The 27,145-nt window shown below is 40.3% G+C and overlaps 1 protein-coding gene across 9 annotated transcripts in view; it reads right to left on the bottom strand.

Moving 5' to 3' along the window:
• The window catches only part of NTRK2 (neurotrophic receptor tyrosine kinase 2), a 365,023-nt gene that overhangs the window by 321,751 nt on the left and 16,127 nt on the right, over positions 1–27,145 (bottom strand). For 7 of the 9 annotated variants that reach the window (XM_077965319.1, XM_077965323.1, NM_001261297.1 and 4 more), the window contains 4 exon segments: positions 9,720–9,794; positions 9,534–9,605; positions 3,898–3,966; positions 1,021–1,175 (listed from right to left, as the gene is read on the bottom strand). In XM_077965319.1, coding sequence (XP_077821445.1) covers positions 1,021–1,175; positions 3,898–3,966; positions 9,534–9,605; positions 9,720–9,794 — 371 coding nt within the window. 9 annotated transcript variants of the gene reach the window in all.

The raw sequence follows: 27,145 nt of genomic DNA, 5'->3' as shown, positions 1-27,145 counted from the left end.
ATTTTTATCGCATTCCTACAAAGCGTGTGCAGCAGCTCCATTTTTCTTAAATAAAAAGTAGACCTCAAATAATAGGGTCTTCCAAAAACAAAGAATCGGTTGTTTGTGGTTAATACACAGATGATTCCTTGTGCACAAGAACCAGGTGCTACATGGCTTTCTGCTGTGTCACCAGCCACTAGGCCAGAAGATGAAACATAATTGTTTGTGAACTTGTTAACTGGTTGACTAACCGACTCAAATGTCAGTGGGGGAGTAACATGCACATGTGGGTATTGTAGAGGTACATCACTGAAGACTAGTAAAATCCTAAGCAGAACACGTTGCTATTCCTTCCTTATAACTCACTAGCACTCACACGAGCTCTGACTTTGCCCTTCGGTGCCCTTTAAAATGTTGGAGATGAAAACGCTGGGGAGAGGAGTAGGGGATGACGGTAAAGTAGGAGATCTGAAGTCCAGACATGGGGAGAAGCACGTACCACAGCAGACTTGGGGCACCCCATCAAGAGACACAGACATCTGGCAGTAAGACAAGTTTAAGGGAATGTGCTGGATTGAATTGCATTTGCTTGTGCTGCCAGGACACTTTCATCACCCTGAGATCCCTGGCCTGGATGCCAACCAAGGGCATATGTGGCCAGAGAAGTGCCACACTTTCAGCAGATAGTTTTTGCCCAGACGGATGGGTGGATGAATGGATGCATGGATAGATGGATAAACAAACATGAACAAATAAGCAAGTGAACAAACAAACAAACAAAAAGAATAAGCAGTGTACTTTTTCTCTATGCACTTCACAGCCACCCACTCCGAACTAATATTCTACTTGCAAAGAATACTCAGCAAAGTTGCTCCCAGCCGATGACTCCACACTACACACAAATGTTGTCTGATTCACTGGAGACATCAACAGAATACTATATACAATCCAGGTAGTGGTAATTTTCCCAGACTACCACACCAAGGCAATAAGAATAATTAATAGCAACTAGAACACATTGCTTTAAAAATAAATTACCACAATTGGGTATCTGCAGGTTTGCCAGGGGAATATTCTTGCTGCTTTCATTCAGGCAGTACAAATCCTGAGTGTCTGGACTGGATTTAGCCTCTTGGAGAGTCTTGATCCACATAATGTCACAGGAGCATGTAAATGGATTGCCTACCAGGATCCTACAGGGAACAAAAACGACAACAGATCAAGTTCCTTTTTCCATTTTAGCTACACTGGTGCTTGTAAAATACTACAGCATTATGAATTCTTTCTAGCCAGCAACGCTTTGAAGTCATACCACTTTCATAGCATGACAGTACTTATTATTCCTTCATTTATCTGATACTTACTGAGCATCTGCTATGTGCAGACAGCACTGGAGAATGACAGAAGACCTTACAGAATAACAGGGGAAATGAGATACAGAGGAGAAATAGCCAAAATATAGGATAGAAAAGAACATCTCATAACATGGGGAAAATAAGGTGCCATGACAAATTTATCATGGTTATGATAGAGTTATTAAGAAGATGCCAACAGGAAGTTTTCAGGAATGCTAACATGCTTATTTCTGACCAGGCTAAAGGCTCAAGTGTTACCACTTTCTAAGCTCAAACTTCAGCAGGGGGCAGAACAATTTCATCTCAATTTAAAATGAGACTGTAAGTACAAAGCTAAGACTAAAGTGTGAATGCCAGAAGGCTGGTACCCCTAGCTTTCTGCATCATGCAATCACAGTCAGTTTCATTGATTCAAGATAGCGGGAGTGAAGGTGAGAGAGAGAACCTGAAAGGGAGCTGCAGACCTCCTTCACACACACACACACACACACACACACACACACACACACACACGCGCACAGCAAGCTCTTCTGAGGGCAAAGCAACTGAGCTGCCGATTGAGCTGTGTTAGACCACTGTGGGTGGAAAGCCACCGCCATTCAGACCTCAGCCCTGCTGCCTGGACTCCTGTGGCCTGCAATGGGTAAAAGAGGAAGTAGTCAAGAGGAAAATAAAAACCACAAGGAAAAAAAAATCTTTAAATGCTTATTTATAATACTCAGTGGCCTATTTAAGATGAATTCCATTTATGGTAATGAGCCTTTAAATGAGGCCATTTAAAATCGTTACATAGACTCTGCCTGGCATTAACCACAATACTTAAGATTTCCGTGAAGACAGGACCTGGATTTTGCCACATCATTTAGTCCTGTGGTTTTCTGGTTGGGTTCTAAGAATCTCAGGGATCCCTGGAGACTTTTCCAGGAGTTTCTTAGGGGAAAATGTGGTCATGATAGACTCATTTAATTTGTGTCTGCTTGATCACCTCCAAGTATCCCTCCAACACCAAAATGGGATTTGATGTTATGGGATATGGAAAAGACCACAGAAAAGGCCCACCATCAGTTTAAACCCCACTAATCCAAAATGCTTCCTGGAGCTCTGAGGACATGCAAAACTAAAGAGTCTTTCTAAAAGAGGATATCATTAACTCAGCAGAAGGGATAAAGAAGGAAAGGAATGTTTCAATTATGAATACAGCAATGTTCATACGACAACACAACACTGGTGCACAGCTGGCTTCTTTCTCCAGCTTACTGTGCAAGCTCAATGATTATGACGGCACATTACACTTATATCTTTAGGTTTCTACCTCTCCCACTGGATAACAGAATCCAGGAACATAGAAACATTTCTCCCTTTATCCCCACGGCCCTGTGCCATATCATGTTGATTTGTGATAGGTACAAAATTAACATTGGTTGAATCAATGGATTAAATATGCTTCAAGAAGAATATTGAGACATAAATTTGAAATTGAAATTCTAATTTTTAATCCAGCAAGAAAATTTTAAACAATGTTGCCCAAAATTTGTACACCAAGTACTTTATCCTATCTCATATATCTTCCTTTAGTTTGTCATGCCTATTCCTGTGTTAGAAGCATTAGTGCTTCAATGCCCTGAATTCACTTTATTCCAAATAATTGCCAATTGCCAAGACTTTCACCATATAACACCCATTACACCTATTAACTTGTTGTCTCTCCAGCAGTGACATCTTCCAATCTGCACAATTTCCTTGTGAATAAGGATGGATCTTCATGAAAAGACTCCACAATTCAGGCAACATAGAGTTTAAGCAAATGCCATTGTCTAATCTTCAAAGGCCTCTTCCTGGGCCCACATCTGCCCCACAAATCCTCTGCATTAGGACGTTTTGAGGTGCCATAAGAATGGCAACAGTTCATATTTGTTTAATGGGGACAACGCAAGGAATTGAGCTCACTTGGAAATCCTGGCTATTAGTCGTCACCACCTTTAAATATGTTTTCTATCATTTCACAACAGAAGAAAATGGGACTTAAAAATAAATATTGAATGCAGTAACAGACCTGGAAGAAAATCTCACAAAGATGGGTAGGGAAAGAGAAGAACTACCTTTCCTCCAATGTTCCCTATCCTTAAGATGGACAAAAGTGAGCAGAGTTTTGCCCATTTTTATTTCCTCCTTGAATGGGTTTGCTTGACTTTAGGGCCTGAATCCAACAGGAACCAAACAGATGCTGTGAGATATAAAGTATATAGCTGTTTCACACAAAGCCCCCTTCTTTTTCTCTTTTTTCCCTCTACTAGAAATTATTTATGTAAAAACAACATTTAAACGAACCAGAAATGATACGTCACTACTGAGATTTCTATTTTTTTAATTACTGAATTTTTAAAATGAGAAATAATAAACCATCAGGGAATAAAAGACTGAGAGACTGAAACTTCAGAAATCATTTTTCGAGAATTTGATATGAAAATAGATCTGCAACATCACTCATTAAAAGAAAAATACTGAATTACCCCTTCCTTTGAAAACTTTTCCCCAAATGCCACACAAAATCATTACTTACAGTTCAGACAAGTCAAGGTGACGGAAATGTTTCCTAGACAAACTCGTCAACTTGTTTCGGGTAAAATTGCTGAAAGGAATCAAAAACATTAAACATGAATTTAAAATGTTACATTTTAGGAACACAGTATTCAGAGATTTTGTTTACAAAATACAATTTTATTTGATCATTATGCATGCTTTACTTACATCCAAATCTCTCTCTCTTTCACTTAGAGTGATAGCTGAGTTTTTCCTCTAACCTTGTCTATATTTTTTTCTTTGCAGGGAGGGGTAGCATAAATATATTGTGTATTTTTAATGTTTTTTTCGCCCAAAAGCTTATTTTTCATATGTTGATTTGGAGCCAAGTTATATATCTCATAGAAATCCTGATCTTTTGAACAACTAATAGGAAGATATGTAACATTAAATAAAATTTAAAACTATAAACCCAGTAGGGAAAAAAGATGCCTTAAAACTAAAGAGCATCATGGATATTTTGAAATTATGTGGCATACAAAACTCTGAATATTAACTGAATTCAATATGTCTTTATATGAAAGACATTTTATTGATGAAAAAACACTACTGAGATTGTTTACATATGAGCTAGATAACCGAATACCTCCACGATGGGAACAAAAAAAAATTAGATAACAAGGAATACATCAGATTTCATCTGAAGACGGTATGTCTTCAGATTTGAACCAACCAGACAATAAAAAGATACATTTGTGATTAAAAAAATAATAATTTACTGACATGTTCCAAACATGTAATCTGATTCGATAAAAGAGTTTCCAATGATCAGTGCCATGAGATTTTGGGGTAGGAAATTCAGAGCCATAACCCTGGCAGCTGACTCACTCTGCAAATTTGTTTACTGTTTAAATTTATTTAAAGAGTGTCCGATGCTTGGGCCTACAGATGTGTTTAATAAATAAAATGAATGTAAAACAAACATCAACTTTCATAGAAACAGCCAAGACCTCTACAAAACGGAGGAAGCCAATGAGTCTTTCAGCGTATGTTTCCTGCCCAGGAAGGCAAGTGTTGGGCTGAGAGTTGGATAAAACATGAGATCTGGCCGGGCGTGGTGGCTCACGCCTGTAATCCCAGCACTTTGGGAGGCCAAGGCGGGCAGATCACGAGGTCAGGAGATCCAGACCATCCTGGCTAACACGGTGAAACCCCGTCTCTACTAAAAAAATACAAAAAATTAGCCGGTCGTGGTGGCGGATGCTTGTATTCCCAGCTACTCAGGAGACTCAGGCAGGAGAATGGCGTGAACCCAGGAGGCAGAGCTTGCAGTGAGCCAAGATTGCGCCACTTCACTTCAGCCTGGGCAACAGAGTGAGACTCCGTCTCAAAAAAAAAATAAAAAAAAAAAAAATAAAAAATAAATAAAAAAGATGACATCTGAGGGTGACAGTGATCCTGGCCCCTTACCTGAGGCTACTCTTCACTGTCAGCCTAAGGAAGTATCCTGGTGTGTCTGATCAGTCACACAGTCCTGGGGTTACAACCAGGAGCCGAAGCATGAACTAAGGCTAGTCAGTTGATAAGAAAGAACCTACCACTCTGGTGTCTCACAAATCATGAACGTGTGTGTCCACTCCCAGTTTAATTCTATATTGAGATCTCCACTCATCCAAACCCCTACCTACACAAGGGTACCCTCCTTCCTTCTAGGCGTGCATCTTCTCGCTTCACACTGAGTATAAAGTGCTCACCCACGTGAAAAAATAATCCACCAGGAAGTTGTAAAATGTGCCCACATAAGTCTCTTCTTTTGGAACGTGAATTAAGAATGGGTTTTGGTCGGGTGCAGTGGCTCACGCCTGTAAACCCAGCACTTTGGGAAGCTGAGGCTGGTGGATCGCCTGAGGTTGGGAGTTTGAGACCAGCCTGGCCAACATGGCGAAACCCCGTCTCTCCTAAAAACACAAAAATTCGCCGGGTGTGGTGCCGGGCGCCTGTAATCTCAGCTACTTGGGAGGCTGAGGCAGGAGAATTGCTGGAACCCCGGAGGCAGAGATTGAGGTGAGCCAAGATGGCGCCATTGCACTCCAGCCCGGGCAACAACGGCAAGACTCCTTCTTAAAACTAAGCAAAAACAAACAAACAAACAAGAAAAGAGTGGGTTTCACTGGTCTACAATGCATTGAAAAGTCAGTCTGCCTATCTTTTCCACAGTTTCTAAGGCACAAATGCTTTCATCGGAAGTCCCAATCTTTCTAAAACAAACCAAAAACCAAAAACCTGCTTTCCTCCTCAAGAAAAAGGCGGAGAGAGGCAGCGAAGAAAGCAGTTTAGGGTGAAGGGTCTCCCTGTCTGCTGGTAAAACCGCCGCCCGGCGGAGCTGCTGCCTCTGTGGGGCCGCCAGCAGCACAGCAAAGAGCGGGGTTATGGGCCAAAGAACAAGATGAGTCTTATGAACCATACTTATTATTGGGGCCAAAAGCCAAAAAGGAGGAAGAGGGGAGGGAAAAAAATCAACAATCCTCTTACTGTTTGATTATAGAGCTTTGCAAGGGAGCTAATTAGCACCTCTGCAAAGTCCCTGGAAAACACAAATACCAGCTTTTCTCACAGTCCCTGGGCTCTTAGGGGCTGGGCAGGAATTAAAGGCATCAAGAAATAACGCAGTGACCACTCTCTGGGGCTCTGGGCAGTCCCCATGTGATGCTAATACGGACAGGGTAGGGGGAGAAGTGGAGAAAGTGAGAGAGAGGATCCCGTTTAAATTTCCCTAAAACCCGAAGTGAAATAGACTGATCTTGTATGCGTTTTTATATTGCTGGGGAAACTCAGAGAGATCATCAGTATATCCCAGGGGTACAGAGAAACAGCCTTTAATACATATTTTGTTATCAGCTCCCTTGCACCCCACTGCCTTGATATTTGAGGTAAGAGTGCAGTTTGCATGTGGAAAATCAGGGGACCACCAACCAAGCTGGTCCCCAGAGTCCTCCATCATAAGCAGAGGTTAGGTCTAAGATCCGGATAGGCAGACACCTGACTTAATTCCTTCCTTCCTCCCTACTGTTCTGGAAAGCAAACTACTTAATTTAATTTCAGATTTTGGTGATTAAGAGCCTCTTTTGTCCTGTGAATATATGAAGCTTACTGCCATCTGATGACCTCTTCATAACTGCCGGATACTTGCCTATTTCTCTCTGTCTTACTATTCAATAATGGCTACAAATATTAGCAGTGTTTTTGCAATTTGATCAATGATTGACATCCCAGCTATTGCTTCTTAAGAAAACTGTGTAAGATATGTATGTCCCTTTAGCTTCCCATTTTAAAATAATTCTTCTCTGAAAACGAGGGACAGATATTTGACTTTGTATAAGCTGTGGACTACACAAAGAATACCACCAAAATCATTCTATCATATATCAACATGAAAAAATATACAAGGTGGCTTTCATATTCATAGAAATAGCATGCAACAAGGAAAATATACAAAGTACAAAGTAAAGTGAAGTAATAAGTAAGTCTATTAATAAAACTGTAATTAGCTAGAGCCCACTGTCCAAATCACAACATTAGGAGAAGTGATGTGATAAAACAGCCAGTAAAATGCAGTTGTTGAGTAATTCGGGTCTAAGGTCAACTATAATGAAAATACCAGAACTTAACCACTGAGGTCATTAATTACATCTAAGTGACTGCATTAGAGCATTTTGCCTTTTTCTTCTTTCCAACTTCTCTCTTGTTTATGCTATCAAGGCCTACGCAGCCATCAGATTTGTGCAGGCAAAGATTTGTGCAGACTGCAGAGATGATTCCAAAAAGCATTTAATTGAAATGTGTTAATAAAGTTCCCTGGAGTTTTATCACATTTTTGCAGAATGTTTTATGTCTTAATTTACAGACTGTATTTTTAAAGTGACTTCATCATTAATGCCACCTATAAAATATGAAGCTGTGATATTGGCTTTATGAAATTAATATTTTCCATAATATCAACAAATTTCAATAGAGTGTCCAGGCAATCTGCTTCTAAGAGAATGGTTTCTTTTAAAACTGGCATGGAAATCAGTTGGGGAACTGTTCTCAAAAAAAGAAAGAGGATAAATCTTCTAAGAAAGTCTGATTCTCTAATTATATGGATGATACAGATTTTATTTCCTGTACTCTTAATGTAAGAACATGGAGAGGGGTTGGCCCTGGAGTCATAACTCTGACACTTATGATCTGTAAATCTGAGCAAGACCTAGAACTCCCTCACCCTTTTTTTTTTTTTTAATACTTTAAGTTCTAGAGTACATACGCACAACGTGCAGGTTTGTTACATATGTATACGTGTGCCATGTTGGTGTGCTGCACCCATTAACCCATCATTTACATTAGGTATATCTCCTAATGCCATCCCTCTCCCCTCCCCGCACCCTGCGACAGGCCCTGGTGTGTGATGTTCCCCACCCTGTGTCCAAGTGTTCTCATTGTTCAATTCCCACCTGTGAGTGAGAACATGCAGTGTTTGGTTTTCTGTCCTTGCGATAGTTTGCTCAGAATGATGGTTTCCACTATTCACAATAGCAAAGACTTGGAACCAATCCAAATGTCCATCAATGATAGAATGGATTAAGAAAATGTGGCACATATACACCATGGAATACTATGCAGCCATAAAAATGGATGAGTTCATATCCTTTGTAGGGACATGGATGAAGCTGGAAACCCTCACTCTTATTTTATCTATGAAATGTGAATAAAAAGATCTGCCCTACCAATTATCAGAAAAAAATCATGTGAAATATTCCAGGTGAGGGTCCCATAGATAGACTATGATATGTAAGGTATCATTGCAAAGAGAATTTGGTACAGCAAAACAGAATCAATGAATGCAGGCAACAACCTTCTGGCAGAAGCTCCACTAAAAACTCAGGGAATGGGAGTTCTGAGTCTGTGCTCAGAGATGCATAAATATTCTGCACTTAGGTGATCTTTAGTTTAATGAAGACATCTCTCAGGAAAGCCACGCCTTATGGACTTAAGTGCCATCATCTAGAGGATTTAGCAACAAACAAGCTAACAGTTCCCATTGTCCCTATTTCCATTTGACTTCAGTGGACAAAGCATCAACAAGACTTCGGGGAAATAGTTCCCGTTATTAATGATTTTCTGTACCTTTGGCATGTCCCATGATTGATTTTTCTCTACCTTTATCAATTCATGACAGACAACTTTGGGAAAATGAAGGTTCAAAAGAGAATCCTATTGTGGGGGGAAAAACACCAGTAATTTTTATTTCCCTATAAAGGCCAAGGCCAAGTCAGCTTCTTTCAGTTCCACTGGTTTGATGTCTTCCAGGGAGCATGTCATGATTCCAAGGAAGAAAATCAAGAACTCTGTGCAAGGACACAGTTTTCACATCAGACTCCTTGCTGCTAGCCTATTGCTCTGTCCAAGATGGAACTGGCCCAGAAATTCATGAAAGGGAATAAACAGCCTGTTCTAAGTACCCCTCTGAAGCTATTCAAACAATCAAACAAAATCAGAGCTAATGTTTCTAAGCTATTATCACAGCTACACTAACTTTAAAAAGGGAGGTTTCGAGTTGGAAAAGAAGGAAAATAAACAGAGGGGGGAAATACTGAATAAAATAGGTCCTGGGAAGCAAAAGAATCAGTCTCTACTTACATGTGCTGCAGGTTGCTGTTTTTCAGAAATGCTTTATGAGCCACAAATTTTAATCCAGAATCCACAATTGTCCTGTGAAGACACATAATTTCACGCATATTAGAACGAACCAGTGAATGCCTGCCTGACCAGAGTAGACAATAGGAAAAATCTCTGAGATAATGTGTGCTGGTCCTGAGTACTCACAGATTTCTCAGTCCCACGTAAGCTTCAACATCATCTTCGTTGATGATTTCTAACCTTTTCTGATTTGCGATGAAACTGTAACAAAGCAGAGAGTGAATCGCAGTGACTCAGAATGTAGGCAGCAGCACCATGAAGAACTCCCATCCACCTCACCCAGGTGTCCAAGGCGCTCCCTCCACACCCATCCGAGCCTCGCCATTTTTAAAAATATGGCAGGAGAGCAAAACTGAGCATGACTGAGCAGAAACCATGACTGACAGGTTTCATGGTCGATAACCAGTTCACTGGGTTTCATTTCTCCTGTTTTATCAGTCTTTCACCCAACAATTTCACTTTTCTTTCCCTTTCAGAGTATCACCAGTGTACATAGGTGAAAATACCATGGAATTGCATCCACTCCTCTCAAAGGTGTTTCTACTCTTATGGTGAGAGCCACAGAGATGCTACTGTCATCACTGCACAAGAAAAGTCACATATTCCCTCACATTTCAAGAGAAACAGCCACTCCCTCCTTTACCTCCTAAAATACTAAAGTGCATTTCCCCTACCCCGTCCTCTTTTCTCTATTTTCCTGGCCCAGCATCTCCTCCTTCTGCCTTTGTCAGTGACAATATCAATCTTTCCTTCGATGAACCACATTTCACAAACCCCAACGCGGCCTTAGCGCGTTCTCCGTGGGAACGCTCCTCCCTCCCCCACCCCCTAAGCCCTCCAATATAAGGGTGGATGGAGAAAACTCCATCCCTTTGGCCACGCTGGTATCTTAGAGATGTGCACATGACCTCAATTACACCAAGAGGAGTCTTCCCTGAGATTAAATAAATGAATGCTGGGAAAGAGAGGGTCTCTGTCTTTCTCTGGGATCATAGCTGAAGGATCGCACAGGCCTGCAACTTCCATGGGGAAATTTTCTGCTACAAGGAAATAGACCATCCAAAAATGAAGTCAGTCCACAAAAGAAGCAGAGCTAAAGAGACAGAACTCTAAAAACACCACTTGAGCCATTAGATACAACTGTCTCTGAGGCTAGATGTCACGAACCTGAATTGATCTTAATTTCTATCATTTGCAATCAGTAAAGTCCCTAGTGATATGAACAAATAGCTATTAAAACCATCATTATGGAATTTCCTATACTCTACCCTGTACTACAGTTATTTAAATACCTGTCTATTCAGTTTTCTTAGATCACAATGTCTTTGAGACAGTTAGATCTATTTTATAACTCACCTAGCTCAGTACCCAGTACAACGTAGGTACTCAAAGGATGGATGGATGGATGGATGGATGGATGGATGGATGGATGGACAGATGGAGAAACAGATGAACTGTACTTGGAGTTACAAAGGCACTACAAGAAATTATGCAGGATGAATTCTCCCCTTTCTTCCTGAAAAAATTTAAGATATATAACATATTCCAATTAAGACACTGAAAACAAATATGTAGCCCTGCTGTTAACAATGTGAGTTAAAATGAAAAAAATATTAAACGATGGGGAGGAACATACAGCATCTATAGGTCAGCCACTGTGTGGAGGAAAATGATGACAAGCTGTATAGTAAGGGTTTGGGCACCTCTTTTTAGAAAATAAATTTTAAAAATAAAAATAAGTAGATTCTCTGAGAAGACAAAATTACACCAAAGATAAATATTTTTAAAAGCATCCACACAAACATTGTCCCCTGTTACATAAAAAACCAGCCTCCAAGATAGAATGGTGACTTTTTCTGAAAAAAATATTGGTTGTCCCTTATACCCAGGGCCTGGCACACTTAATAAATGTGCAGGAAGCTTTCGTTCCCTTCCCTCCTCCCACCACACATAGAAGAAGGAAACATTTTAAGACTTGAAAGGAATGCTCAATTTTTAATATCAAGTGTTTCAGAGTTATCATACTTTAGATACATTTTTGCAAGATTTTTCACCAACATTTTCAATAGAGATCACAATGACCTCACTCTTCTAAATGATCTCACAATAAGAACTGCATTCCAAAGAGCCCTGAATGTTAATACTTTTTCTCATGCAACTGACAGCAAAAAGGATAGATAACGTGGGCGCGTTTTCCTCTGGAGTCACAACCTAGGCTTCCAGGCAAGCCTGTGCACTCCCTCCAGCTGCGTAAGCATGGGTCCTGTCACGGTCCTGAAGTCACTGAGAGTTCTTCCTCACTCTTTTCCTGGATTATCCTTGCATCTTCCATGCTCACAACAAGGGCCTGGAACTCAATGAGGACTTTATCATGATCTGCACAAGGCACTCATCTTTAACTTTTTGTTACTTATGCCCTTTCTTTTCATTTTTCATCAGACATTTAATTTATCAACTCCCCGATCTTATTCAATAGAATACAACGAACCAGCAAATAAAAATGGAAGGCATAGAGGAGGAAAGACAGGGGTAGACATGTCCATGGATTGTACAAAAATATGTAGGCTTAAAAAAAGAAAAGAAAAAGATAATTTAATTTAAAAATAAAAATAAATAAAAAATAAAGAGATATCAATGGAGCCAGGAATTCAGTTTAGAAATGCATACACTTGTTAGGAAGAAAAAAAACACACACAAGCTTAATTCTATGCTTTCTAGTCACCAGTGCCCAAGAAAGAAGGAGATGAGGATAAATTTGGTCAATGGCAAATTCACAGTATTCATGAGATGAAAATGAGCCAATTAAGCAAAGCACCACTATTCCGAAATCTAAGACCAGACAGGAAATTTTGCTGAAAACCATCAAAAGAAGTGATGAAAAATGGTCACTAGAGAATACTCCCTTACTGTGGGGGCAAGAATGCCCTGGATAAATAATAAATTTTTCTCCTTGCCAAGATGGAAAGGCCAACTGAAGAGCTGGATTAAAAGTTCAGCAAGGGCTCTTCTAGTAGTAGATCCCAAGAATTCCCCCTCATAAGCTACTATGTGTAGTCATGTCCACAATATAGACGCTAGCTACAAGCTGCTCAAGAAATCTACCCCCTAAGAAACTCTCTTTAGCTACCACTAAGTGAAGAATCAAATCATAGGGTTAAAAAAGAAGCCAGTAAGGTGAATAACAGGTCATTCACAGAGGGGAAACTTCGGTGGCCAAGAAACATGAAAAGTTGTTCATCTCCTAAGAAATGTGAAATGCAAATTAAAATAACAGTGACATACTATTCCTCTCCCACTAGACTGACAAAGTGTTTAAAGCCTGACAATGTAAAACATTTCTACGGATGTGATGAAATTTCTCTGAAATTGTTGGAGGAAGTGTAAATTGTTATAACTACTTTGAAAAGCACTTGGCCTGTATCTTGGAAAATTATAAATCAGCACCCTTCATGACCCCGCAATTCCATTCCAGGTATTCACACAAGAGAAGTTCTCACATATGGACTCAAGAATAGTCATTGTAATATGATCAGTAGAATATTACAACATTTATTGTCATAGAGTCAAAAGCTGGAGCAACCCAAGTGTCCATCCACAAAGAAATAGAAATTGTTTAAAATAAGGTGTGTTAAATATATATATATAAGATTAAATCAGATCTACATATTTGAGCAGAAAGACACTGCCATGCTAAGTGAGAAAGAAGATAGGCAAAATTGTATACTGATATGTATGTGTAATATAAAACAATCTATGTGAACTTTAAAAAATATATACAAAATAATACCACATAGTGTTCACAGTCAGGTAGATATGCAAAGTATAGAAAGATGATTCCAAGGAAGGTGGCCTTGGGAAAGGAGAATGGTCTGGGGTTTTACACACACACACACACACACACACACACACGCACACACACCTTAAACTATACCATTTATATTATTAAACTGCTAAACTATTTTATTAAAAGAGAAACAACTTGCATCAATAAGATAAAAATGTTAAATTATCATTTTTGAATGTAATTATATGAAGTTATTATGTCATCATACTTTTTTGAATTTTTAAAATTTGTGAAGAAAAAAGAAAGACAAGAAAGAGAGAGAAAGGGCAAGAAAGGATGGGAGGGACAGAGGGAAAGAAAGAGAGACAGAGATTGCAACAATCATACAAAGGAAATAACAGCAGGAAAGTCAGACCCCAGGGCTTCTCAGTGACTCAGTGGGCAAACACACCTGAGCTCAAGTTCTTGCTTCCCTGGACCACCCAAACAGCAAACAGCTAACAGCCTTCTTTCCCTGCCCCACAGCCTCCGGACAGAAACGGAAGACTAAGGTGCGTGTGCGCTGCCCCCTCCTGGTGACTTCCACCTGCCTCCAGGAGGATCTCCACAGCCCTGGCCTCTCCTGCTCTCTGCCTTAGGGCGACTGATCCCAAAGGCACAGGGTTAGGAAGGAGAGAGGAAGCGCCAGGTCAGGGCCACTGACAGGCAAGCAGCAGGCTCTTTCCCAGAAAATCACTCCCCACTGCCCCTGTTAAAGTGCAGTGACACTGTGGGTTCTTCACCGAGTCAAGCTCTGCTTAATAAAACAGGTCTCCAAAAAGGGTGCCATTCCCTCAAGGGAGCAGTGGGAAGGCTCACAATTGTGGCACACACCCAACCAGGAGTTTTCTCTCCATGACAACCTCAAACTCCTCTAACCTAGGCCCACTGCTCTAGAAAGCTTAGGCCCAGGGGCTTCCAGGCACAACCCCTCCGGCCCCACAGCCCATGTCCCCGCACTTGCCTCACAGGAATCTCACATGAGGTCCATGGAGCTTTGGTCTTCTCAGAAAACTGAGCTTCCCTCCACCCCCCAGCCTGCAGACGATGCTTGCATGCTCTGTTAGGCAAGTCAGCGGCCCTTAAATAATAATCAAGAGACATGGTGAATTCGGATTTTTTTGTCTAACTTGGTGTACTCCTTGGGAATTTCTCTCACCTCCTCAGTCCCCCAGGGTCCCTGGCCCTCACCCTTTATTAATAATCTGCCAGGAATCATTGGTGGCCTTCAACCATCCTCTTCTGCTCAGAATGTGCCTTCCACCCTTACCAAGTCCATATATAGGACTCTTGCTAGGACCTCATATTATGAGGGCTGTTTTTGCTGTTGTTTTTTGCACATTTACAACATCCCAAGGCCCTTAACGACTGCCCTAAAGATTGGATCTTACATGCTAGGGTCTTCTCAATGTACTCATCTAAATCTATCCCAGGACCCTCCAAGACTTTCTTGAGTGATTTGTAGACAACACCAGAAACGCTTTTTCCAATCAGAACACTTTTATTCCATCAGTTGGCAAGCATTTTTTGCAGTTATTGCACTTGTAAGTTTGCAATTAAGAACTAGAGCAATGGGAGGTACTCTTTGTACCCTCAATTTTATTTTTCTATGAATCTACCTGACTCCATAACTGAATTGCTAGCTCCTCATCTCATCTCACTGATCTCTGTTTCCTAGCACAGAGCTGATGCTCAAGGAATGTCTGCTGACTTAGGGACCCAAACAGGTACACTGATCCTCCACCTGGAGTTTATCACCATCATAGGACATAGCTTCACTTCTCACGCACAAAACAAGCAAACAAAGGAAAGACAATGACAGAGGGGGATGGAAAACTGATTTTGAACTCCAAATTTGCCCAATCTAAAAGCTAATTTAGATTACAAGAACACAACATAGTCAAACCAACTACTTATTTATTTATTTATTTAAGTGATTAAAAACCAACTAGCCACAGTGGCTCATACCTGTAATCCTAGCACTTTGGGAGGCCAAGGCAGGAGGATCACTTGAGCCCAGGAGTTCGAGACCAGCTTGGGCCACATAGTAAGACCCTGTCTACACAAAATTTAAAAATTAGCTGGGCATGGTGGCAGGTGCCTGTGGTCCCAGCTGCTTGGGAGACTGAGGTGGGAGGATCACTTGAGCCTAGGAAGTCAAGGCTAGAGTGAGCCATGATAGCACCATTGCACTCTAGCCTGGGTGACAGAGCAAGATCTTGTCTAAAATATTAATAATAATTGCCCTCAGCAGACAAGCATTCATTTGCCACAGAACCCCAATGTGTCAGGAATGTAAGACCAGAAATGGCCTCCAAGACTCTTCAAGTCCAGCAATTCTTGATCTTGAAGGAGATGATGCTCTAAGGAGAGACAGTGGACATTGCCACAGGATATGATGAGCCAAAAAGAAAAGGTCCCAAGCAGAGGTACATGCACTTGCCCTGTGAGGGCACAGTGGAAGGAACTACAAAATATTTTTGGAAATATATATTTATTTATATATATTTAAATAATTGGGCAGGTCAGTGAAGGCTTAAAAGGAGAAAGGGCATTGAGCTCAAGCTTTGAAGATTGATCCGAAAGTGGACAGATAAGGAATTAGCACATAAACAAAGCACATGCTATTTGTCATCTTGTCTTATGTTGTCACCAAATCTTCTCCAGTCTCAATTTGACATTCAGGACCTTTACTAAGACATTTTTCTGAGGGTAAAGAATGTCTTCTTCTTTGGCTTAACAAAAAGCTTATAGCTGGCTTTTTGGAAAATAAAAGAGGTAATTTTAGAGAAAATTCACAGAAACATTTTTGAGTTACAGGTTCCTGGGAGGGGTCCTCATCACATTTTAAAAGATTTCACGTTTGCTTTAACAACCTATCAAATAATTCCTCTAGGTAATCCCTTCAAGCAACAACGAGTAGTATCTAATGCATCTTGTCTTTATGTATATTAGCTTAATAGTGGTATTACTCAAAAGAAAAATTCCCCTTTAGCTTAGACTTTATTACCTGAACTGTACTTTGGCAACACATCAAAATTAAATGGAAGAAGCTGTGAATATTTCAAATGGTGACTCTTCAAGACGGAATCACTTCCTGCTACCCCCCAGTCTCCCTCCCTATAGATAGACCAATAGATAGACACATAGATAGATAGATTTCCTTTTTTTTTTTTTTTTTTTTTGAGACAGAGTCTCACTCTGTCACCCAGGCTGGAGTGCAGAGGCGTGATCTCGGCTCACTGCAAGCTCCACCTCCCGGGTTCATGCCATTCTCCTGCCTCAGCCTCTCGAGTAGCTGGGACTACAGGCACCCACCACCACGCCCAGCTAATTTTTTTGTATTTTTAGTAGAGACGGGGTTTTACCATGTTAGCCAGGATGGTCTCAATCACCTGACCTCGTGATTCACCTGCCTTGGCCTCCCAAAATGCTGGGTTTACAGGCGTGAGCCACCCCACCCAGTCGATAGATAGATTTTTATCAAATCTAATCCATCCATCAATCAATCAATCAATCTATCATCTCCAGATGATATCTATCAATCTATCTATCATCTCTAGATACATAGATGATAGACAGATGATTGATTGATAGATTATATTTGATAAAAGTAGACAGAACTCAAATTCCCAGGCTTACAGCCATGTGCATTTCAACTCTGATAGGATTCTCTCTGCTCTCAGGTGTCTTTCATAAGTAGTAGAATAATCCTTTTCTTAAAAAAAAAAATTCCCCTGGTCCCTGGGTTCACAGCTAGGCAGTTTCAGTTTCTCAGCAAAAATGCTGAGAAAGAGTTTTGAAAATCAGTCCCTCAGCAGGTGCAGGTGATACGAAAGACCAGACTCTCAGTCTGTGGCTCTATTCTTGAGGGGGTATGCCCCCCAACTGTGAGGATGTGAACAAAAAGAACGCTAAATGAGCAAGCCCAAAATCTAAATATGAACAGCCTTCTACTGCATGCTGTTAAGCAGTGGCATTTTCAGCTCTCAGTTTCTTTTTGGCCATGAGCTTTGAAGTAGCACCAGTAACTCCCTCTTTATGGGGTGCTAACTGGTGTTAGCCAGAAGGCTACCCAGGGACTGTTTCCTAATAAAACAATGCTACCAGGAGAGTTATATGATTGTTCCCATTTTTCAGAAAAGGAAACTGGGTCCTTGCCATGCCAGGTCACTTCCCCGAAGTCACATAGCTGCCAAAACAGGATTTGAACCCAGATGTACCTGCCCCTGAAGTCTGAGCCCATAGCCACTATACCATGCTCTAGGACTGGGGACTTGTAAATCCAGCACCTTCACGATAAATAATTTCTAGAGTTTTTGCACAATGGACCTTTACAAATAATCACGGCCCAAACACAACAGTCAATGGAAAAGAACAGGGATACTTTTTAGGATGATGTGCTGTACTATATCTACATAGAGCAACAATAGGAGATAAATAAGAACTCTTCAGATTCTTACACAATGCCATCCTCTGAAAACTGCAGCTTATTAGAACAACCCAAATACTCTGAGCATTTGCAACATTTGAGTGCCTGGAAAATAATTGGTAGTGTAGGATGAGGGCTAAACATACTGCACTAGCTTCACCTCTTACTGGCTATATGACCTGAGACAAGTCCCTACACCTCAGTTTCCTTGTCTGCAAAATGCAGTAATGACAGTAACTACCTCCTAGGGTTGTCAGGAAAATTAGAAAACCGGTCTGCATATGAGAATTTCAATTAATGCTAATTATTATTTGAAATGAACAGACCAGGTTCAAGGCCTGGCTTGGTTATAACTAGCTGGTGAGCTTAATGTCACCCGGTCCCTAGTGCAGGAGGAAATTTGAATTGATAACATCTCAGTTCTCTTCAGCACATAAATTATACGAAAAAAATCTTCAAAATATTATAAAGAAAAAAACTACACTCTGTATTTCTCTGAGTGTTTATATAGCATTTTTCTTATCTGTTCCCACCAATATGGTGATTTCCAACAGAGACTACCACAATTTATGATGAGAAAATCAAGAGAAAAAAAAACTTAACATCTTCTTCCTTCATAAAACATATAGGTCTCTACAAGGAAAGGATAACTTTAATTTGACTTATTGGCATAGCCTTGCATGCAAGTTTAAGACTGGATCTCAGCCTACAAGTAACATGATGGGTAAATCTTAGCAACTGATGATCTACCAGAGGTCACAGTCAAAAGCATGTGGTCTGGATCTGGTCAACAAGGGTGCTTTTAGAAATCTTTTGGAAAAATTTTATTGGTCACTAACATTTAAGATTGAAAATTTTCACATTTAAAAAATTTTGAATTTCCATATTGTCTTAAGAAAACAGAAGGTCCATGAAACCAAACCAGCATCTCCTCCTGGCAACCATAAGTGGTGCTGCCCCGGGGTTGTTTGGAGCACATTTCCAATTGGTTCCATCCTGAGCAACTTCCGATCTTTCACTGGCCTATGGAAAGATTTTATGACACCTGATTTAATTATTGCTCATAAGAGACTTTAATGCTCCAACTAATCTCCTACATGAATAAGAGATGTGTAGAGCTCCCATGCATAGCAATCTCTAAAATGAACCTCATCAAATAAATGCTACCAGGAGAGTAGCACACAGAAACTGTGTGTAAAGTCCAGGTGCGGTGGCTCACGCCTGTAATCCCAGCACTTTGGGAGGCCAAGGTGGATGGATCACCTGAGGTCAGGAGTTCAAGACCAGCCTGACCAACATGGAGAAACCCTGTCTCTACTAAAAATACAAAATTAGCCAGGCGTGTGGCACATGCCTGTAATCCCTGCTACTCGGGAGGCTGAGGCAGGAGAATCCTTGAACCTGGGAGGCGGAGGTTACAGTGAGACAAAATCATGCCATTGGATTCCAGCCTGGGAGGCAGAGTGAGACTCTGCCCCAAAAAAAAAAAAAAGAAAAAGAAAAAGAAAAGAAAAGAAACTGTGTGTAAAATGACACAGAAACTACAATTAAAAATTAACATTGTCTTTAAGTTACTTTTACCTGTTCTGGAAATTTTGCAAACTTCCTCTGTTGTTAAAAATGAATGAATACTGGTATAGACATAGCCAAGGTAATTTGATAGTTGGTATAATGGCGAATACAATTACCAGGAGAAGCAAGGGGTGAGTTTTTTTCTAACAATTTTTTTCTTCCAATTTATTTAATTAATATCATTGTATATTTTACATTAGGTCTCAGATCTTTCCTAGGTCACAGTAATCCAAGACAGCCAATGGGAAGACAATAACTGAACAGGTACCAAGGCACTGTTTTGCCATATTAAACCATGAAGAGTCCCAGGACAAAAATGACACTGAACTACTCTCCAAAAAAAAAAAAAAAAAAAAAAAAAGGCTTAAAAGTTAACGTTTAAGCCACAGTTTTTATTTGGAGCAGATGTACTCTAACATCGGTCACTATGAAACCATCAGAAACAAAAGTCAGCTCATTCAGTGACTTGGGGTGACCTCTGCAGCTAATTCATCCTGGCAGGCTCACAAGAAGACCATCTCTCTCAGGGTTGGAGGCACCACGGGAGCCTAAGGGAGCTTTTCCTATGGCTGGGGAGGCCGTCTGGTCACACCTGCTCCTAACAGCTCCTAGGCCAAAACCTTCTCTGCTGCTCTGTGGGGTGGAACTCTGGGATTTCAATCAGGCATTTGTCTAAGTTCTGGGGCAGTCACAGGGCTGCTTCCCCCAGGAAGCCTGCACCTCTGCTGGTACCTCTGCAGCTCATCTTCGAACACAGATAGGGTAGCTTCCACCTGAACGAGCACACAGACCAGTCTGCTCAGTCTTTTTAAAAGGATGTCAGCCTCCACCATCTGCTTGTTTGGTTTTCAAAGAGAACAGATCTGGCCTTAACCAGCAACAGAGAATACAATTTTCCAGGCTCTGGTCAAAGGGGACAACCTCGAATCATGTGCAGTCCAGTTTCCATCAAAGCCCGGTTCAGCAAAGGGCATGTGGGAATAGGAGTCTAACATCCTGAGTTGTATCAGTGTTATAATTACAGCTCTGGGAGAGGAGATTCAATTCTTGGACTACTTTAGCCTCCTTACAGAATTGATGTCCTTGTCACTTCCTCCAACTTTCACTGGCTTTCTTAGGAAGAAGAAAATGAAAGCTACTTCTGGATTTTTCATAAAAGCTGTGCATTACATCACTTATTGTTCCTGCAAAATAAATTCCTTTTGGAATATAGTGCCAGACAAATCTGTGTTCCTGTGGAATTAGTAGGCATTCTCCTTCCTAATAATGAGTTTCTCTTTTCACTGCCAGGAAGTTGGGGACAAATGTTGCACTCAGTTACAGCAACTATGCCAACCATTAGGGTTAGTTGGCGTTCTTGTCTTTAATTCTTTGATCCCTCTCATGTTCACCTTATTAATTTTATTGTATAAAATAATTATAATTCAAATAGTTATTCAAATACTGATGAAAAACTGATTGTGACATTTTTAACATTCATTCCATAAAAATTAAATGGTCTTCATGTACAATATGCTGACACTATAGAATTACCCTATACTAGTTGTTTTCAAGAAATGGATTAGTAAGTAATTTCATCTATGATTTTTTAAAATTTCAGAGTGAATGCTCATTAAAAAGTAAAATCTTGAAACTTCAATCCAACATATAAATTATCTTTTTTTTTTTTTTCTTGAGATGGAGTCTCGCTCTGTCGCCCAGGCTGGAGTGCAGTGGCGTGATCTCGGCTCACTGCAAGCTCTGCCTCCCGGGTTCACGCCATTCTCCTGCCTCAGCCTCCCAAGTAGCTGGGACCACGGGTGTGCGTCACCATGTCTGGCTAATTTTTTTTTTTGGAATAAATTATCATTTTTTAAAATGTCTTTTCCTCTTTCCCTGTTATTTCAGGCCAATAAATTTCCCATTTATGACTCTTGAAGAAGAATCTCCAATGATTCACCTGGACTGTAAGAATTCTAAAAAGCACTCAAGTCAGCATGAATCACAGCAGAACACAGTTTTGAAAGCTCTTGGCCTCCAGTCAGGACAAATCATTCCATATGAAGAAAATTTTTGGAACCAATACTTCTCCAGCGTCAGGATAGATCAAGCATGGCACAGAGAAAAATGAGCATCAGGCATAATGTCAAGAAAGGAGAATGATTCCAGTGGTAAAATTTTAGGATCTCTATGAAAGTCTGTTTTGATACTGGCACAATTTTTCAGCCAACATTTATAGGCTATGGGAGTAAGGAAAGGGAGTGAAGTTGAGGGACACTTCCCATTTTATCTTCAGCATTTCACTTCTCATGTTAACCTTCAGTCATTTTTATAGAAAGCTAGAGATTACTTTCTTTGGAGTTAAACTGCAAAGATGCCAGTAGAAAGAAATTCCAAACATAATGGTTGTGTAAGGCCACAATAAATAAGTAATTTTGCAAAAAGAAAGCATGAATATCTGTGAAAGTCTAAAACAAATACCTTACTTAAAAAAAAAAAAAAAAAAAGCTTTTAATTCAAGGGATATATTACTCTACTCTTCAAAATGATGTACATTTTTGAGGTACCTAGAACAGTCAAATTCATAGAGACAGAAAGTAGAATGGTGGTGCCAGGCACGAGAGGGAGGTAAGGTTATGGGAGGTCATGGTTTAAAGGGTACAGAGTTTCAATTATTCCAGATGTAAAGAGTTCTGGAGATGGATGGTGGTGATGCTTACATAACACATGGATGTACTTAGCGTCCCTGAAGTATGAACTTAGAAATGGTTAAAGTGGCAAATTTTATGTCACATGTGTTTCACTACAATTCTTTTTTTAAAAAAAGGATAAGATGTCTATGTTTTAAAAGCCTTACAACTAAAGAGTGAGAAGGACAGTTAAAAGAGAAAATGGAGTACAAACTGACTGACAATCCCAGAGTCCAGGAGAACTGTTAGTAAACAAACTGATGAATAAAATAGACCAGGACCATCAAAGAAACCAAAGTCACAGAACGAAGACAATGACCTGAATAATAGTCATGAAATCTGACTTGTGATTGCTCAGCACACAAACAGTTAATGTCCCAATCAGCCAAGCGCACCAGGTCCTACATGTGGGAGTAATGCCCAGACAAGCCAAAGTGCATGCAAAGGTTGCCATAAGGGAACCGGCACCATTTACATCTGTCCTCTTAGCCTCAGCCTACTCAGTATCATGCTCAAGGCAGAGTCGTTTGCTTTCAGTCCTCCCAACCTCACAGAGTAGTTTCCTCTGAATCATATTTGAAGATAGCTCCACACATGCACACACATATAAGCTAACAGCAGAATGCAAACTGTGTGTCAGGCACTGTTATAAGCATTCTACATGCATCAGCTCATGTTAACCTCACAGTAATGCTTTTCTATTTCTCTATTATTGCCCACTTTTCCAGATGGGGAAACTGAGACATGAAAGCTTTAGCTACTAGTCCAAAGTAGCAGTGGCAGACCACACTTCCTAGTGGAGCCCTTAACCCACCAAGTCATCCTGCCTTACAACAGGAATCACTCCCCTACACAAACTCCCAAAGAAAATGGAAAATTAATCTGTCAATCCATTATGCATGTCTACTGACATATTCAGCAATTTTTCAATTCAGAAAAAAAGACATCGTGAGGAAAGGAACTTTTCAGGCATAGTTTTTACAATCTCAGGATCCTCCTAGGGTCCCAGTAAAAAATAATAGTATTTAGCCACAATTAGCTGATTCTTGAAACATTACAGAACTTTTGGGGGCAATAATAAAATCCATATGGGGAAGAAAGAAAGGGGGAAGCTGGTAGCTAATGATGTTTAACAATTCTCATTGACTGCTGGGGACAGATCTATGCTTTGCTTGTGATCTGCCTGTGTCTATGATAATGTCACAGAACTTGATGGGGAGGAATCCAGTATGCTCTGTCCTTCTTGGGAACATGAAGCCCCATACTTAAAGTCCTCTGAAGAGAGGGTGGGACACTGAAGTGTAGGAACCATCTAGAGATCCTGGCCACCCCAATGCACACTCCCAGGACACACGCCCTGCACTTGCCCTGATCCAGAGCATCATCATCACAGTGCAAAACCACAATGATGCAGAGGCCAGGTCCACAATGCAGAGGGCTGATCAGCCTGGTCCATGGTACCCTTAGCCCCGAGCACTGGGCCCAGGTCCTTTGGAGTCCCTCACTCTGTTCTCCTTCAGCAAGTGCTTCCGCATGAGGCAAGGAGTCCAAAGAGCCAACCAGATGCTCCTTCCTGGATCTCACCCTTCCCCAGGATCCCAGATTTCCCGAGTCAAAGACCCTGAGTCCACTCCTAGGGCCTGAGCAGGTCTTTTCCTTGGGTCCATCTTCCCGAGGGCGCACCAAGCCATGGATATGCACACACCAGGCACAGCAGTGTAGGGGAAAGGGAATGGTTCAAGGTCGATGTCTGTGGTGATGTTGATAGAATTTGGATGTGTAGGCTGAACTGTCTATGCACCTGCATATGAAGTCCCTTGTACTTTTGGGGAGAGAGAAAGGTAGGGCCATCTGACTGGGGGCTCTGTTTGTGCCCTTGAAACAGACCATATAAAAAGCATAAATAGTAGGAGCTGGCCTAAGTCTTGTCACCCAAGACCCAGGAATGTACCAGGTGCAAAGACATGTTCAAACCTGATTTGTTGATTGAGTAACCAAATGAATGAATGCATGAGTCAGTCAATCAATCAATCAATATAAGCATATATAAAAGTTAGTTCTTGTCCTCAATTTGAGCTACCCATAGGAAAAGATGACTTTGCCAACAGAATATTGCCTTCTGAACTCTATGTGTATAGATACAAAATGCAATCAAAGGATGGTAGTGACCACGTGGATTCTAGGGTAGATTGGATAAGTAAAAGGCTCTATAGTACCCTCAAGGCATCAGGAGTTTCAGCTCCAGAAGACACTTTTTATTGGTGGGAAAGCAATTCCCTGAAAGACAAATGAGACAGCCAAGAAGTTAAATCCTAGAGAGTCACCTCGGCTTATCAGGAGAGCCAATGACTCAACTCCAAAAACAAGACTTTTCTCATCAGAGTTAAACATTTTATGTTGGTTCCATAATTCCTGTTCCACAACCAGGCACAGTGGCTTACACCTGTAATCCCAGCACTTTGGGAGGCCAAAGCAGGTGAATCGCTTGAGCCCAGGAGTTCAAGACCATCCTGAGCAACATGGCAAAACCCTGTCTTCACAAAAAAAAAGAAAAAAATCCCACCAAATACTTAATTCCCATTCATTTTTAAAAGGTTAACTTTCAAATACACATGGAGTCTAAACCACTTTCATTTGTGTACATATAATGAATATACTGATTATATAAGCATAAATAAATAAAACATCAATAGATATGATTTATATTCTTTATCTTAAGCAAGAATTATATTTTTGATTATTTAACACAATTTGTTCACCTGTAGACATCTCCACTCTATTTTAAAAAGTCTTCTAATCTTATATGTCCATCAGTTGGGTATTTTGATGAGTTTTGCAAGTACCTATCAAAACTTCTCAGATGTCTAATAGTGTTAATTGTTATAAAGGAAGCCCCATGAAACATTCATAGGATCAGCCCAATGCATTTTTACTGCAAAAGTGCAACAGTATATGTATCAGATGGTACATTAAACTAGACCTGACACATTATCTTTTTATACTCCTGATGTTTGCAATTCTTTGAGAAAAATGAACAGCCTCTATCATCCATACCCCAAGAAGGATAAATCACATCTGAAATCTCACACCAGAATTGCCTTTTAAGTGAAGCCCCATAAATGCAGTCGCAGGGAAAACTGCAATTGATCCACAAGGATATCCATTATTAGCTATTACCTAACAGAAAAGACACAAATCTTTCTCATTAGACCTATTTGTTTGTTGGAGATCAGGTGACCCTGGAGTGATTCTTTTCCCCTGGATTTTCCTCTGTTGAGCTTGTGTGCTCTGCATCTCTCTCCATCTGCAGAATGCCCTCATCCTCCCCTCTCTTTGCTGTCCCTCCTTCCTGTTGGATATGTAATCAGCCTGCCTCATCAATGCTTTGCCTTTTTCCTTTCCACGACTAATCGATCTCCTGCTGTGCATGAACTAACACTGTGCACTTTAATTCCATAAAGGTCATGTATATAAACAAACATCTTAACTTGATAGCTTGAGAAAAATTATGTCTAGAGATTTACATATTTGATGATCCAGAGACCAACTAATACTCCTCTTTAGAGTTCTAGATGATAGATGTATGTGTATATATATGGGGGGGGACGGTGCTCATGAGTGCATATCCACGTGTATTTGTGTAACATGGAGAACTAGGATATTGTGCTAGATCCAGGAAAGAGGAGTAAACAAGATCTTTATGTCTCTGCCTTCATGCAGTTTATGTCCTAACGGTGTGTACAGACAGGTATGCAGGGACACACTGATGATACTAAGTAACCTATGCTGTGATGCGAAACACAGGGGGCTATAAGAGCATGTAGTGGAGGGTACGTAGGCCAGGTATAGAGGCAGAAGAAGCAACATCACAGCTAAGGCCTGAAAGATAAGCAGGAGTTAGCCAGCGTAGAAGGAAGGGAAAAGGTTCCAGGCAGAGAGGACAACCTGGAAGATAAGTGAGATTATAGCTCAGTAGATAAATTGAAAACTCAGAGTGGCTGTATCATGGCATCGAACAAAGGCAGAGGCACGAAATGAGGCTGAGAAATGGCTTTGAATCTGAGGACACAGGGCTTTCAAGACTTGATAAGAAGTTGTCAGCCTTTGCTATATAAGTGTAATGTCATCTTTGTTAAAAACACCACTATCAAGCAGGGGAGCTAGGCAAGCAGTTCCTAAAATTCACGTGGAATAATCATCATGCTAGAATCATCCTGAAAATTCTGAAAGAAGACTGATGAGTGAGACGCTAATACTTCAAATAGCAAAAAAAAAAAAAAAAAAAAAAAAAAAAAAAGACGCTGTGGGAGATAAAAGTTTAATGCTGGCATGTAAGTACACAGACTGATTAATGGAATAAGCTATATCCCTAAGCAGGCCCAAACACAAAGGTAGTCCTCCCACAGAACCAAATTGCTATTTTAAATTAGCGAGGAAAAGACAGAATTATGTAACTAATGAGATCCAGAAACCTGATTGGCTACACCAAAAAAAATAAATAAATAAAACAATTGCTACATCACTCCATATATTTTTAAAATTTAGATAGACAAAAGCTTTAAATGTAAAAACATATGATAGTAAAAGCAGTAGAAGAAAATATAGAATTGTTCATTTTATACTCTTAGGAAAGGCAATAAGTCTTCTTAGCCATATCTACAACATAGACACAGAAAAGGAAACAAACTTTACTAGAAAAAAATTAATTCTGCTTCACAAAAAAGGAGGAAGAGGAGGAGGAGAAAAAAGAAATATCATAATCCATAACTGACATTAGAAGACAAGCAAAACATTAGGCAAAGTACAAATTTTCTTATTTTTTGAAAAGGCCACTGATTCAATTAAAAAAGAAAAGGGCTAAGTTTACTGAAAAAAAAATACCAATGACTTACAAACATATGAAAAGACTTTCAATTTGAATCATAATTACAAAGCTGCAAAATACAGCAATTGAGGTACTATTTCTCAGGAAACTGGTTGACAAACGACAAATGGTTTGATAACAAAAGGTTCAATAATAATAGTACTGGCTTAATTGTAGGAAAGCAGGCACTCC

This window comes from Macaca mulatta, chromosome 15 (genome assembly GCF_049350105.2).
Source record: "Macaca mulatta isolate MMU2019108-1 chromosome 15, T2T-MMU8v2.0, whole genome shotgun sequence".
NCBI classification, from domain to species: Eukaryota; Metazoa; Chordata; class Mammalia; order Primates; family Cercopithecidae; genus Macaca; species Macaca mulatta.
Note: the sequence above shows the minus strand (reverse complement) of the source record. Positions and strands in the feature narration are given on the sequence as shown.